Source organism: Hippocampus comes, unplaced genomic scaffold (assembly GCF_001891065.2).
Source record: "Hippocampus comes isolate QL1 unplaced genomic scaffold, H_comes_QL1_v1.1 scaffold137, whole genome shotgun sequence".
Classification (NCBI taxonomy): domain Eukaryota; kingdom Metazoa; phylum Chordata; class Actinopteri; order Syngnathiformes; family Syngnathidae; genus Hippocampus; species Hippocampus comes.
This window is the reverse complement of record NW_017806002.1, coordinates 53,759-66,487: the sequence shown is the minus strand read 5'-3', so window position 1 is coordinate 66,487 and position 12,729 is coordinate 53,759. Positions and strand designations below refer to the sequence as shown.

At 40.4% G+C, this 12,729-nt stretch overlaps 1 protein-coding gene across 1 annotated transcript in view; it reads right to left on the bottom strand.

Annotated features, from left to right (window-relative positions):
* Positions 1-686: 686 nt before the first annotated feature.
* The window catches only part of col2a1b (collagen, type II, alpha 1b), a gene marked incomplete at its 5' end in the record, with an annotated part of 65,020 nt that continues 52,977 nt past the window's right edge, over positions 687-12,729 (bottom strand). The window contains 16 exons of the mRNA XM_019892392.1: positions 687-1,504; positions 2,234-2,476; positions 3,425-3,612; positions 4,528-4,816; positions 4,899-5,006; positions 5,093-5,146; positions 5,229-5,336; positions 5,938-5,991; positions 6,080-6,187; positions 6,272-6,325; positions 7,479-7,586; positions 9,795-9,902; positions 10,476-10,637; positions 11,527-11,580; positions 11,669-11,722; positions 11,858-11,965. Of these exons, the coding sequence (XP_019747951.1) occupies positions 1,358-1,504; positions 2,234-2,476; positions 3,425-3,612; positions 4,528-4,816; positions 4,899-5,006; positions 5,093-5,146; positions 5,229-5,336; positions 5,938-5,991; positions 6,080-6,187; positions 6,272-6,325; positions 7,479-7,586; positions 9,795-9,902; positions 10,476-10,637; positions 11,527-11,580; positions 11,669-11,722; positions 11,858-11,965 (1,947 nt within the window). The remainder of the gene's footprint in view (positions 1,505-2,233; positions 2,477-3,424; positions 3,613-4,527; positions 4,817-4,898; positions 5,007-5,092; positions 5,147-5,228; positions 5,337-5,937; positions 5,992-6,079; positions 6,188-6,271; positions 6,326-7,478; positions 7,587-9,794; positions 9,903-10,475; positions 10,638-11,526; positions 11,581-11,668; positions 11,723-11,857; positions 11,966-12,729) is intronic.

Sequence of the window (12,729 nt, the reverse complement as noted above, 5' to 3'; positions counted from 1 at the left end):
TGCTTTTTCTTGTCACTTCGATCTTTTGTGTAACAGTTTTTGTCATAAAAAATTTAAAACCATGATGACATTATTTTCTTTCTAATAGAAGTGACCAGTGAAAAAGTTTTAAACTTGGTCTCATTTTTTTATGTCACAAAAACTTGATATTTGAACAGGGGTGTGTTGACTTTTCAGATCCACTGTATGTTTTGTTTAAAAAATATTTTTTTTGATTGAGCTGATTTGAAAAATAAAGGATAAAAAATAGAGAAAGTACATTGTTGAGAGAAATGCTTGTGCCTTTTATTCTTTTATTACTGTTATACTTCTGTTGTGTTAAATGATGGCATACAAGAAGACAGAATAAGGGCCTGGAATCAATTTCATTTACCGGACACGTTTCAAAACACTCACAAGGACTTTTTTTTTCCAGCGGCACCACTGGCTGAAAAATTATTTGACATATTTCAAGCATGTGGTGGGGCTGAGAGCAATCAGAAAACAAAAATCAGCCGTCAACTTTGGTTTTTGTCTTTTATTTCCCAATTTACATTAACAAAAAAAAAACAAAAAAAAAACAAGTCATGATCATAATATTAATATACGAATGCTATTATCAACTTTATTATTACTATTAATAATAAAAAATATACACAACCTCACGCATGTGCGTGAGCTTTAAAAAAAAGTCAAGTCACACCTTGGAAGGGGAATGAGCTTCTCACCTTTTATTTTCGTTTTTTGGGGGGGGCTGTAAACAAACAGTCGATTTTTGTAATGATTTTTCCGTTGAGTGAGGTAGCTTTACAATTGGAAGACAAATAAAAAGACAATGTTTGAGTTGGGTGTGTCAAAAAATTGTTTAGCGAAGGCACCTGCTCAGCAAAGAAAATGGGATATGTATATATCTGCATGCGCACATATACATATATATATATTTCTTTGGAATAAACTAGGATAGAAGTATAGCACCATTGTAAGCATACACAGTAACGGTCAGTCTGACAAATATCTGCTGGTATGACTTTTTTTTTTTTTTTTTTGCAAGCGACATGTGTAAGTGGGCTTTTTATTGACTTAAAGCAACACATAGAGCCCAAACAATAAATAAATAACACAGACACATGAAGCTCTGAAGGTGAGATGCTGCTGTTGGTTGCTGTCGTTCAGTGCAGGTTTATCCTACGTAGTGAGTTCAATTTAGTGGGGGGGGGGGGGGGGGGGGGGGGGGAAGCACTTTTTTTTTTACTTATAAAATGAAGAAGTCCCATTTATTAAAAACCAAAGAAAAAAAGTGTCTTGATTTTTCTCCTCGTGTTCCACTTTCATTTACTTGGATTTTTGTTCTCTCTCCTCCGACATTTTCTTGGTCCGCTTACAAGAAGCACACGGCGCCCACTTCCACTCCGAACTCTTGGTCGGCGCCACCGACGTCCATGGGGGCGATGTCCACGATGGGAAGGCGGGAGGTCTTCTGCGACCGGTACTCCAGGACCGTCTTGCCCCACTTGCCTGTGTGTCTCTGCACAGGCGGGCACAAGGCAAAGGCGTCAAGTCTCCGTTGTGGCCAAATGGACATTTCGTACAAACAGTGTTGAATTCATGTAATAGGTTTTTACATTGAAATTGTACTTTGTGTTGTATTTGTATGTTGATGTATGTCTTTAACTCCAACTCCACTTTGAAACTCTAATTTGAAAGCCGCACTCGAGTTTGAAACCCTAGTTTGACACATTAACCCTCGTTTGAAATCATAATTTAAAATCATAGCCGAGTTTGAAACACTACTTTGAAACCTAAACTCCAGTTTCAAAACCGACTTTAAAACCTTAACCCCCATTTGAAACCCTACTTTGAAACCTTAAACACCCTGATTTGAAATCTGAACCCCAGTTTGACACTAAGCTTCAAACTCAACTTGAAAAAAACCCAACGGAAACGTGAAGCGCAATTTGAAACTCTGCTTTGAAATCATAACCCTAGTTTGAAACCCTACTTCAGAACCCGAAACCCAGTTTGATACTAAGTGAAAATGCGACCCCAGTTTGAAACCCTAATTTGAAACCCTGACCCAAGTATGAAACACTATTTGGAAACACTAACCTGAGTTTGAAACCCTTTTGAGACCCTAACCCCAATGTAACCATACTTGGCAATGGTAGCCCTAATTTGAAACCGTACTTTGAAACCCCAACACCAATATGGAGCATGTATTTCTGAAAGACTCAACTGAATAACAGAATATTCCTACCGTGCAGCCGTCCTCCATGACGCTGTAGGTGAAGCGGCTGTTGCCCTCGGCGCGGATCTCCACGTCATTGGAGCCTTGCAGCAGCACGGCCTTCTTCAGGTTGCCGGCGGCAGCATCCATATAGGCCACGCTGTTCTTACAGTGGTACGTGACGTTCTGAGACGCCTCGGTGGACAGCAGGCGCAGGAACGTCATCTGGATGGCGGCCGTGTTGGGCGCCAGGTTGTCGTCGCCGTAGCTGAACTGGAGAGAAAGAAAGCAGCAAACGTGAGAAATGGACCTCAGCTAAGGAATAAGTTGCACAAACAAACAATCGTCAAGGAGGCGAAGCGGGGTCTCCTCAATTTACTTTTTAGCCACATAATGGCGGCACGTTTTGCATTTGAGAGGAGACTGAGTGCAGGTGCAGCAAAACAGAGACTGTGGAGTACACCTGCAGCACCCAGAAACGAGGCACAGCAACAGGATAAGCTAACATTAGCATGTGTTTTTATTTTTCTCCTTTCTAGCTGTGTGTTCTTTGATTTTGCAATGACACGGCGGAAGGAAAACGCTCGATTGCAGCAAAATGGACATTCTGGAGTATCATACTTAAAGGAAAAGCAATGAGGTTAAATTCATGTTAGCTTGTTGTTTGTATTTTGCCATTTCTAGCTATGTGTCCTCACATTTTATGATGCAACAGAGAAAGCAAACGTGAGTATGTGGATTTAATTTAGTCATTTTTAGAATGTCATGATGGCAAGAAAACAGAACACAGGCTGCTGCAGCAAAGTGGAGACTGTGGGAATCAATTAACTTGGTATGCAGAGCTCAGGCCTAGCAACGAGCTAGTGTTAGCAAGTGCATCTATTTTCATAATTTTTAGCTGTGAATCCATAATCGTTACTATGACGGGGTTAAAAAAAAAAAAAAAATGGAGCCCTGCAGCAAAGTAGAGACTATGGAATACGGGATACTGGAGCAGCCTAAAGTGAGCTAACGATAGCATATGTTGCTTTCGTTATTTCCAGCTCCGTGTGGGGATTATGGAGGCTGTGGAAGACAAATCTGCATCAATGAAAAAGTAGCTAAGGCTAACGTGTATGTTTATTTTTCTCTATTTTACTCCTATAATTTCATGCAGAGTGCTGCAGCAAAGTGGAGACTGTCGAGTCTAAAACCGCAGGGCCCACAAGCAAACACACTTACATGGAATCCTCCATTCATGGTCTCTCCGAACCACACGTGTTTACGGTCCTTGGTCTTGCTGGACCACCAATTCTTGCGCGGGATGCTGGACGGTTTGGAGCGGACACAGGACTCGCCTGTCTCCATGTTGCAGAAGACCTTGATCGCGTCCACGGTGCAGCCTTGGTTGGGGTCAATCCAGTACTCTCCTGCGGGCCCATGGGGAGGCCAAAACGTACATTAGAAAATCAACTTCAGCTCTCACTATCTGTAGGCGTAACAAGCAGGATTAAAGAGGGGGCAATTTTCAATAAGCTTGAGCAAAAACTAGTTTGAGTTTAAATACTTTCTGTTTCCGTTCTTTCAAATTTGCACAATGTCAAACTAAATGGTGTGCTGCTATGTAGAACAAAATAGTTATAAAAGGCAGGGGGAGGTGGGGGGACATGAACGAGCAGGACTGCAAACCCGGAACCTGCGATGGAGTGGGGTTTACTGTCTACTGATTAAGGAATCGGGAATCAGGGAATGTTTGTGAACACAGTGGCTTGGTACAGTTCAGCACAAATCTCTTTACTGAAAAGTTATGTACAACTCAACCGTACTTAGTAGGGTTTTAACAGTTTATATATTATTTCATATTTTTATTTTATATTCAGTTAGTTTTTAGAGCATTTGTTAGTTTTTGTAAAGCTCCATTTTAATCTAATTATATTTATTAAATTAATATTAGTTTTATCACACACACACACACACACACGCACACACACACACACACACACACACACACACACACACACACACACACACACACACACACACACACACACACACACACACACACACACAGGCACTCCAGTTTTCTCCCACATTCCAATAACATGGATGGCAGGTTAATGGAACACTCTAAAATTTTGAGTCTAAATTGTCTGAAGGTGTGATTGTGAGCGAGGATGGTTGTTCATCTGCATGCAGAGTACCCGGCCTACTGTCTGAAGATAGCTGAGATAAACTCCAGCACGCCCACGACACTCGTGAGGATTAGCAGATTGGTAAATTAGATGGATGGATGGATGTACACATACATTCCTAACTTAGATGCTAATGGCTAAATGCTAACTCACCGCTCTTCCAGTCGGGATGGCAGAGTTTGAGGTCCCTGCAGGTGCGAGCCGGGTTCTTCTTGGAGCCCTCGGGACTGCGGATATTCTCGATCTGGTTGTTGAGGGACTTGAGGGTGGCGTCCACCTCGGCATCGTGCTGACGCAGGTTTCCGGAGGCCTGATCGGCTCTCATGTACCTGAGAGGATCGGGACCTTTCTCCGTGTGACCCAGGCCTGCGAAGGCGGACATGTCGATGCCGGGGCCGGGGGGACCGGGAGGACCTGGGAGACCGGGGTTTCCGGGAGGACCCTGACGAATGAAAGAGGGTGTTAATTTTTGTCCGTATTATTATTGTTTTTAGTTTCGTATACAGGCTCTAGCTCGTACTCACTGAAGGACCGGTCTCTCCACCACGACCGCGCGGTCCGGGGGGTCCGATGGGTCCGGGCATACCGTTTGAACCCTCCTTTCCACTGGGCCCAATAGGTCCGGGTGGTCCCTGGAATAAAATAAACCCATTTTTTTTTTTACCATGATCAGGACCAATGCAGAAAAGAGATGTTGGAGAAATGTTTGTCTCCTCACTCTTTGTCCAGAAGGTCCAGCAGGTCCAGTAGCCCCCTGGTCTCCAGCTTGACCCTAGAAAAGAGGAAGAGGTGGTTTTTAATTGCCTTACTCAAATAATATCAGATTAAATCTAATTTCGAGAAAGGCTGCTCACTGGAGGCCCGGGCAGACCCTGCAGACCAGTGAAGCCTCGATGTCCCTTCTGTCCTCTTTCGCCAGACTCTCCGCCTTCACCCTTATCACCGCGAGGTCCTTGGGGTCCCTGATAACCAAGAGTCAAATGACTAATGAGTGACTAATAAAATGACAACGTCAGTAAATTACATAAACAATAATGCAAATGATCTACCATGTAACATACTCAATAGTGGCTATAAAGTCTACACAGCCCTGCTCAAATCCCAGGTTTTGCCAAAGGCTATCATCATATCACATCATATAATATCAAGCACCAACCGACTTTAAAACATTTTTAGAAGGGAAATAAAATAAGCACGACTGAGATAATGTGGTTGCACTGGTAAGTAATTTGTCTCAGATGAGAGTCAGCACACACCTGCCACCATTTTAAGTGTCGCTTATTCATGCCAAATACAGTTCAGTTGGTCTTGTAGGCTTTTCCTGACGTTTTTTTTTTTTTGCTGTGTACTAACACTGACTGCTCTTTACAACGATTCATGATTTCCTTAATCTTGACTAAATTCCAGCTGAAGAAAAACAGCCCAAAAGATGTGCCACTACCAGAATTCACTGCAGCTACGGGGTTCTTTTGGTCATGAGCAGCGTTGTGTTTGCCCCCAACATATCTTTTGGAATCATGGCTTTAACTTGGTTTCGTTGGACCATATCCAAGAGTTACATACGGGCATTCCTCGGGCTCCAGCAGCTCCTGGAGGTCCGGAAGGTCCTTGCGCACCCTAAAGAAAAGGGACAGAAGAAACAGTTGCAGTGAGATGCGTGACAGTAGGCCAAGGACGTGATATTGCCACCAACGGTCAAACTCACAGCCTCTCCTCTGTCTCCTTGTTTTCCGGTGGGCCCGACAGGGCCTGTGGAGCCGGGAGCGCCTGGAGCACCGGGAGCGCCAGCAGGACCGGTGTTACCGCGGTCACCCTGAGGCAAAAGAAAAAAAAAAAAAGTTCAACTTTTGACAATAACAGCCAATTTAGTGAGCACAATTCAGATGGAAAGTTCTACCTTGATTCCAGGAGACCCATCTCTGCCAGGAGGTCCATCAGATCCAGGGTTGCCCTGTCACACGAGCATTCGATCAACATATTGTACAATTTATAACCCTAAAATAGTGACCTGCTGCTTTTCCATACGAAAAATAAAGGTGTCCCTTCAAAAACCAGGCCGGTGCCACTTGGTATCTAGAATTTAAGGCGAGATCTCCAGGTTGAAAAGTGTATTTGGATATATATTTAAAATGATATATATTCGTTGGCGCTGTGTTTCCATTCACTGATGTAGATGCTTGGATTGCAATAACGCCACAAGATTAGCGTTTTATTTAAAAATTACAAGGTTATTTTTATGAAACACAAGTATTTGTGTTATTTAATTTATTAAACCTTGTATTCATACTCATTATGAATAAATTACTTATTTTACAAAGGAAAAGGGTCATTTTTACTATTTTATCCGAATTAAATTTCTAAATCTTAAAAGTTAAAATTTAAAAAAAACAAACAAAATGTGACCTAATTTATTGTTTCAAAAATCTAAAAACATTTATTAAATCCAAGACATTTTTATAAAAAAGTGAGTATACATTTGGTGTTTTTAATTAGAAAAATAATTTAATAATGAATTACTTTTAAAAATGAAGTCAAATTTTCTTTATTAAAAAAATCTAAGCAACTTGACTTCAATATCAGTTTATTCCATGTTTCAAAAATTTTTGAGAAAGAAAATTTTGATTTTATTTGTAAAATGTATCTTCAATTCATTATTTGTAATAATAAACAGTAATTTTTGCGCATAAAAAAGTGACAGTGGTTCTGTATTAATTATTTAAATATCGTGATTAATTACCTTTAAAAATTTTAAACACCTCAAATTCATTTTAAAAAATGTATTCTCAAATAAATTATGTTTTATTTTTAATAAAGTCAAAGTTACAAAAAACAGACTTAATTCTTATGAGATATGACTTATAAAATGTATTACAGTATTGATAGGCAGCATAAAAAAGGGAATGGCAAAATTTTAACCAGTAACACATTCCAATCATATCACAAACGGAACAAGCATTTGTCCAACTAAATGCTTTCTCTGAAATAAACACCTGCTCCTCAAGTGCTTGACTAGCTCAAGCCGAAAATGTGTGCAGTATACACGTGATAAGAAGCCTTTTAATGGCCTCCTGCCAACCCCGCTGTGCTCTTGGCCTTTCACTGACCTCTCTGCCGGGCTCTCCCGCAGGTCCAGTGAGTCCAGGCGGTCCGACGGGTCCGGGGGGTCCTCGGTCTCCGCTACCGCCGGGAGCTCCTTGCTTTCCAGGCTCGCCCTGTGAGAGGAGGACGAGGAGGTAGTGAGTCAACAGCGTACGTGTATGTCAAGCTGAGAAAGGGCCGCGTGGATGGAGATGAGAGTGCTTTGAGTCACGACCGTTGTAAAATGTCGCCGTCGTGACTTTTTGGAGAAACATGGTGGGCAAGGAATAAATGAGCCGCCGCTATTTTTATGAAGAGGGCTCAAAATGTGCTTTGCGGGATTAATTACAAACGGTCTAAATTTACAGGCGTGTCTCCATCTGCCAGTAACACGGAGATTTTTCATTTTTTATCCTTCTTACATTTTCATTCGATTAAATTTGAATCCGTCAAAAGACCTACAGCCGTCGTCGTCTTCATTTACGACAGTGTCTTGACAAATGTGATCTGCTGTAAAATAGCGGGTCCACATGCATAATTTAGACGCGAAAATTGAGCAAGTTACACGTGTCTTATGAAGATAGTATTTCATTTTAGATGACTGTATGCGCCAAATTGAAAACATTCGAGAATATGATTGCCGAAAATATTGATAACAGATACCTAAATGACTTGGTGCTTCCAAAAATGGCTTTAAAATCTTACTAAATCTGCTGATGTAAGTTTATGTCTTCTTCTTCTTCTTCTTACAATTATTAATAATTTATTCATTTTCAGAAACAGAAAAAAAAAAATTCTGGCCCAGGGCATGACTAATTTACCTCAAGTATCAGAAACCCCAAAATTTAAATAAAAACTCTCAATACATGTGGTCTCCATCCAATTATCTAACCCTCCTTGTTTCATTAATATGTCAGGAAGAGCAAAAATGTTCCTGGGTCACTTTGACCCAAGATATATTTAGTTCTTAAAAAATTTCACAAATGCGGGGAAAAAAATCCCATAAACATTGTTCATGTGCCATTTTTAACCCTGTTGTTTCATTTATTTCTTTCAAACAGCAAGATTGTTAAGTCAAATTCTTTAACTATCCCAAAGTGTCTGAACCTGAAAAAAAATCCAACAAAGCATCATTGCAATATTTCATGAATAAACCTCCTGTTCCATCAGTTTCTCTGTACCAGGGTAAAGAAAACCAATGAATATTGTGAGTGTATGTTGAGTTCTCCAATCAGGAAAAAAAAATCCACCTACATCTCATATTATTAATAGTTGAAGTATTTTCATGATGTGAAAAGTCAGACAAACAGCAGACCCTGTCACATAAATGGCACCTTCATCCATTCACATCACACACGGGTGCCCACTCATCGCCATGACAAGCTATATTATTATAATATATTATTATTATTATTACACACACACAGATACACACTCACATGAGCACAGATATATATGAAAACCACTTTCATCCAAACTAGTGGAACCTATGAAGTGCTGCTTTAAAGGCTTTAAAGGAAGTCAGAAGATGTCATGACGCACTGATCTTGTTCAGAGTGAATATTCAATGTACAGTGCTCATTAGGAGCACTGCCACAAAGTGAAAAAAAAAAAATCTACAATTTGGTACATACACTCCAAACTATTTTCAAAAATAATGCTGGCCATGCACAATTCCAAGATGGCAGCGCCCACATTCAAGATAGACAATAAAAAAAAAAAGATTTATTTCTTTTTCTGGATATCTCAGTGACAAATGCATGTTGGTTTCCGAGATAGAGCATAAAGGTACTTTTACAAACTCAATCGGAAACAAATAGTTTAAAAAGTTTGATCATATAGATTTTTTTTTATACAGTTTAAATGTAAAAAAGTTGAATGTGAATATGGCTCAAAGTTAATAATGTGGCATGTCATATTTCCCAAACTGTGATAGACACAGACCAGAAGCCCCACAATACTTGGATAAGTAATTCCAATACATTTTGTAATAAAGTATAAAGTCAGAATTGTCTAAAGTATCACTGATTAACATTTTTCTTTCATCCTCACATGTAGACCTTCAGAGGTACAGTATATGCAGGCTGTAGCTCAAGGACTACAACAGCTCCAGACGTGCTTTTAGAACCAAAACCTCTACAGTAACCTTACTTTATATTCAACTTTAACACATTTAAATATTAAAAAAACAATCTATATTTCAAAGTGATGGCCCATAAATCAATCATTTGGTCTTACAGACCTGTCAAAGCGTCTGTATGCGGTAGCTCAACAACCGTAATAGGTACAGACACGCACTTAATACCAAAATCCTTTGTGGTACCGAATCTTGGGGTACTTACAGAGGGTCCGGGCAGTCCGGGGAAGCCTCTTTCGCCACGCTGTCCAGGCAGACCCACGATACCGCGCTGGCCGGCCAAACCTTGAGGACCAGAGGGACCGAGAGCACCCTGGAGGAAACGGAGACAAAGACGCCATTAAAAGTAAAATCATAAAAAGCATTCAGGGTCATAGTTTGCATTTATTTTCTTTATATTTCAGCAGTCAAAATGTTGAATAGGTCCTTAAGTTTCACAGTTTAAATAAACAACACACACATGGAACATGTATGTAGCCGATAGTAGGGGCCCATATTGTTGAATACGTCATCATTTGTCAGATGGTGTTTTCTTGACAGGCCTTGTCATCTGCGATTCCGCAAGTGTGTGTGTGTGTGTGTGTGTGTGTGTGTGTGTGTGTGTGTGTGTGTGTGTGTGTGTGTGTGTGTTTGTGTGTGTGTGTGTGCAGAAGGTAGAAGCTTCGGGGCCGGCCATCAATCTGTCAGTAAGACGGCGCGGCTCTCCTCTGCACTGCCTTGCTATTATGCTCAATGACAGCTGGCTGTATTAATGGACGGAATTCTCTCACAGCGGGCTGGCAGCGCCACTTGAAGCATACTAAACAGGGTCGCCAAAAAATTGTGCCCCACCACGCCAATCCTACGATAGCGCTTAAAAGAAAAAAAAAAATGATGGGGCACTCACAGGGGGGCCGTCCTCTCCAGCGTCTCCCTTCTCTCCGGGAGCCCCAGCAGGACCGCGAAGTCCAGCGTCGCCCTGTCTGCCCGGGGGGCCGCCGTCTCCTCTCACGCCCTTGGGGCCATCTTTGCCCGAGGGGCCGGCGGGACCGGCGGGTCCAGGATTGCCCTAGGAAGCAATCAAGGAAAACATTTAGGAAAGTGTTCTTTTAATTTGAAAAATTGAAATAAAAAATGATTTTTGAGTATTTTTGAATTGTTTTTCCAGATATAAAGACTTATAATTTATCACCGCTTATTCAATACAATTTTCCGCCAAAAACATAATGTAAACATTTTAACATTAATATTATTATAAGAAAACTAATTAAAATAATTTGGAGGCACTGTGAAGGATTTTCATTCCATTTCATGGAATAATAATCATGTCAATGTTGAACAGAAAGCCTGTACTGCTATTCGCCACTTTAAAAAAGACAACCCCTCTTTCTCCTTTAATAAAAAAAAAAGAAAAAAAAGAAAAAAACAAGATCATCTTTATAATTTTGTGTTTTTTGAAAAAGCCAAAAAACATGTATTCGTATTTGAAAAGAAAAATATTTTGAACAAACACGTCATTGTTGAGCAAAGTATGTGTCTTCAATTTTGTCTTTCTGGAAAAAACAAATGACTGCTTTTTTTTCCAGTCAATTTGGAGACAGATGCTTTTCAAGGGATGGCAGCAATACACAATTCCAAATGTGGGAATTTTGTCAGTAGCGACGGAAGGTCCGTCAGTCCGTCAGTGACGGACTAACCTTTCGCTGGAGAGTGTCGAATGATGGAAGGTTTGAACAGTGCTGAACAAAGTGCAGACGAAAATGGTTTTTCATCCATCACCCAAATCGCCATTTGCCCATTTGTCGGAAGTGCAACAGTACTCATGGAAGGTCCGTCAGTACGAATGACGGACTGGCAAAGTGTGCAGACACGCCCACCTCTGCACAATTCCGATGTGCAGTTTGCTTGTACAGTACTGTTGGATATAGTATAGGGTCAAAAATCATTAGCCAACTTACATTAGGACCGGGGGGTCCAACTCTTCCGGCGGCTCCAGGGAAACCAGTGGCACCCTGAAAGAGAGCAAGGGGATAAAAATCAGTCCAACAGAAAGTTATCGGAAGTGATGGCGATGGTTCTGGGTGTCATGAGGTCACTTACGGAAGGTCCCTGAGCACCGCGGGCACCTTTAGGTCCAGAAACACCAGTAGGACCCTGGAAAAAAAACACGCTGTACTTTTAGTGTTAATGCGACCTCGCCCGCTTTAGGACAATTAATTCCTCACAATTGGCTACATTCTGAACACTCAATTCATCTATTGTTATGCCCATGTTTTATAAGTGACTCACGGCGGGTCCTGGGGCACCAGACGGTCCTTGTGGTCCGGGAGCGCCGGCGTCACCCTTCTGGCCAGATTCTCCCATCTCTCCCTTGAGTCCAGGTTGTCCGTCTGAGCCCTGGTGGAGAGATATGAACACTTTTAGGTTGTCTCGATGAACATAGTGTTAGCTTGTGGTGGCTCACTGGTGTTAGCGTTTAGTATTTACTTTTTATTTTAATGGGAAAACCTTAAATCGTAACGCTTCAAAAAACTGACATTTGGTCCTTGTTTGTTTGTTTGTTTGTTTGTTTGTTTGTTTGTTTATTGAACATATATAAAACATACAATAACATGACAAAATGCAAACAAAAATTATGAAAGGAAAATAAAAGTAAAAGTAAGTAATACAAACATCATCACAGTTATATGTTCAAAGGAGTAGGAAGAAGTATACCACTTATCTAGTCCTACCCCTTTTTGAGCAATAATGTATATTGATCATTTCCAATACCAAAGAAAAAGAAGAAATCTAAATTTCATCAAATACTTTTACCCTTTTGTGTACTATGCTTATCTATTGATACACCTTTCGGTTTGTATATATGTATCATTATTCTTTCTACTTTTTATATCAAATGACTCATATTCATTATATATACCACATTTCTTGAATACATTCAATAAGTTGTTCGAAGTCCAGAACAAGAAAAAAACATAGTATTACTATATTTTATAAGTACCAGTATGTAAAATTTATCTTCTCAACTTTGTTTTATGTAGTTTTTTTGTACTAATCTTTTGAATTTGTTTTTGAACTCGTCCAAAGATTTACTCATTTTCAGATCCATCTCAAGCTTATTCCACAGATTAACTCCTATTACTGATACACACCTTTGCTTG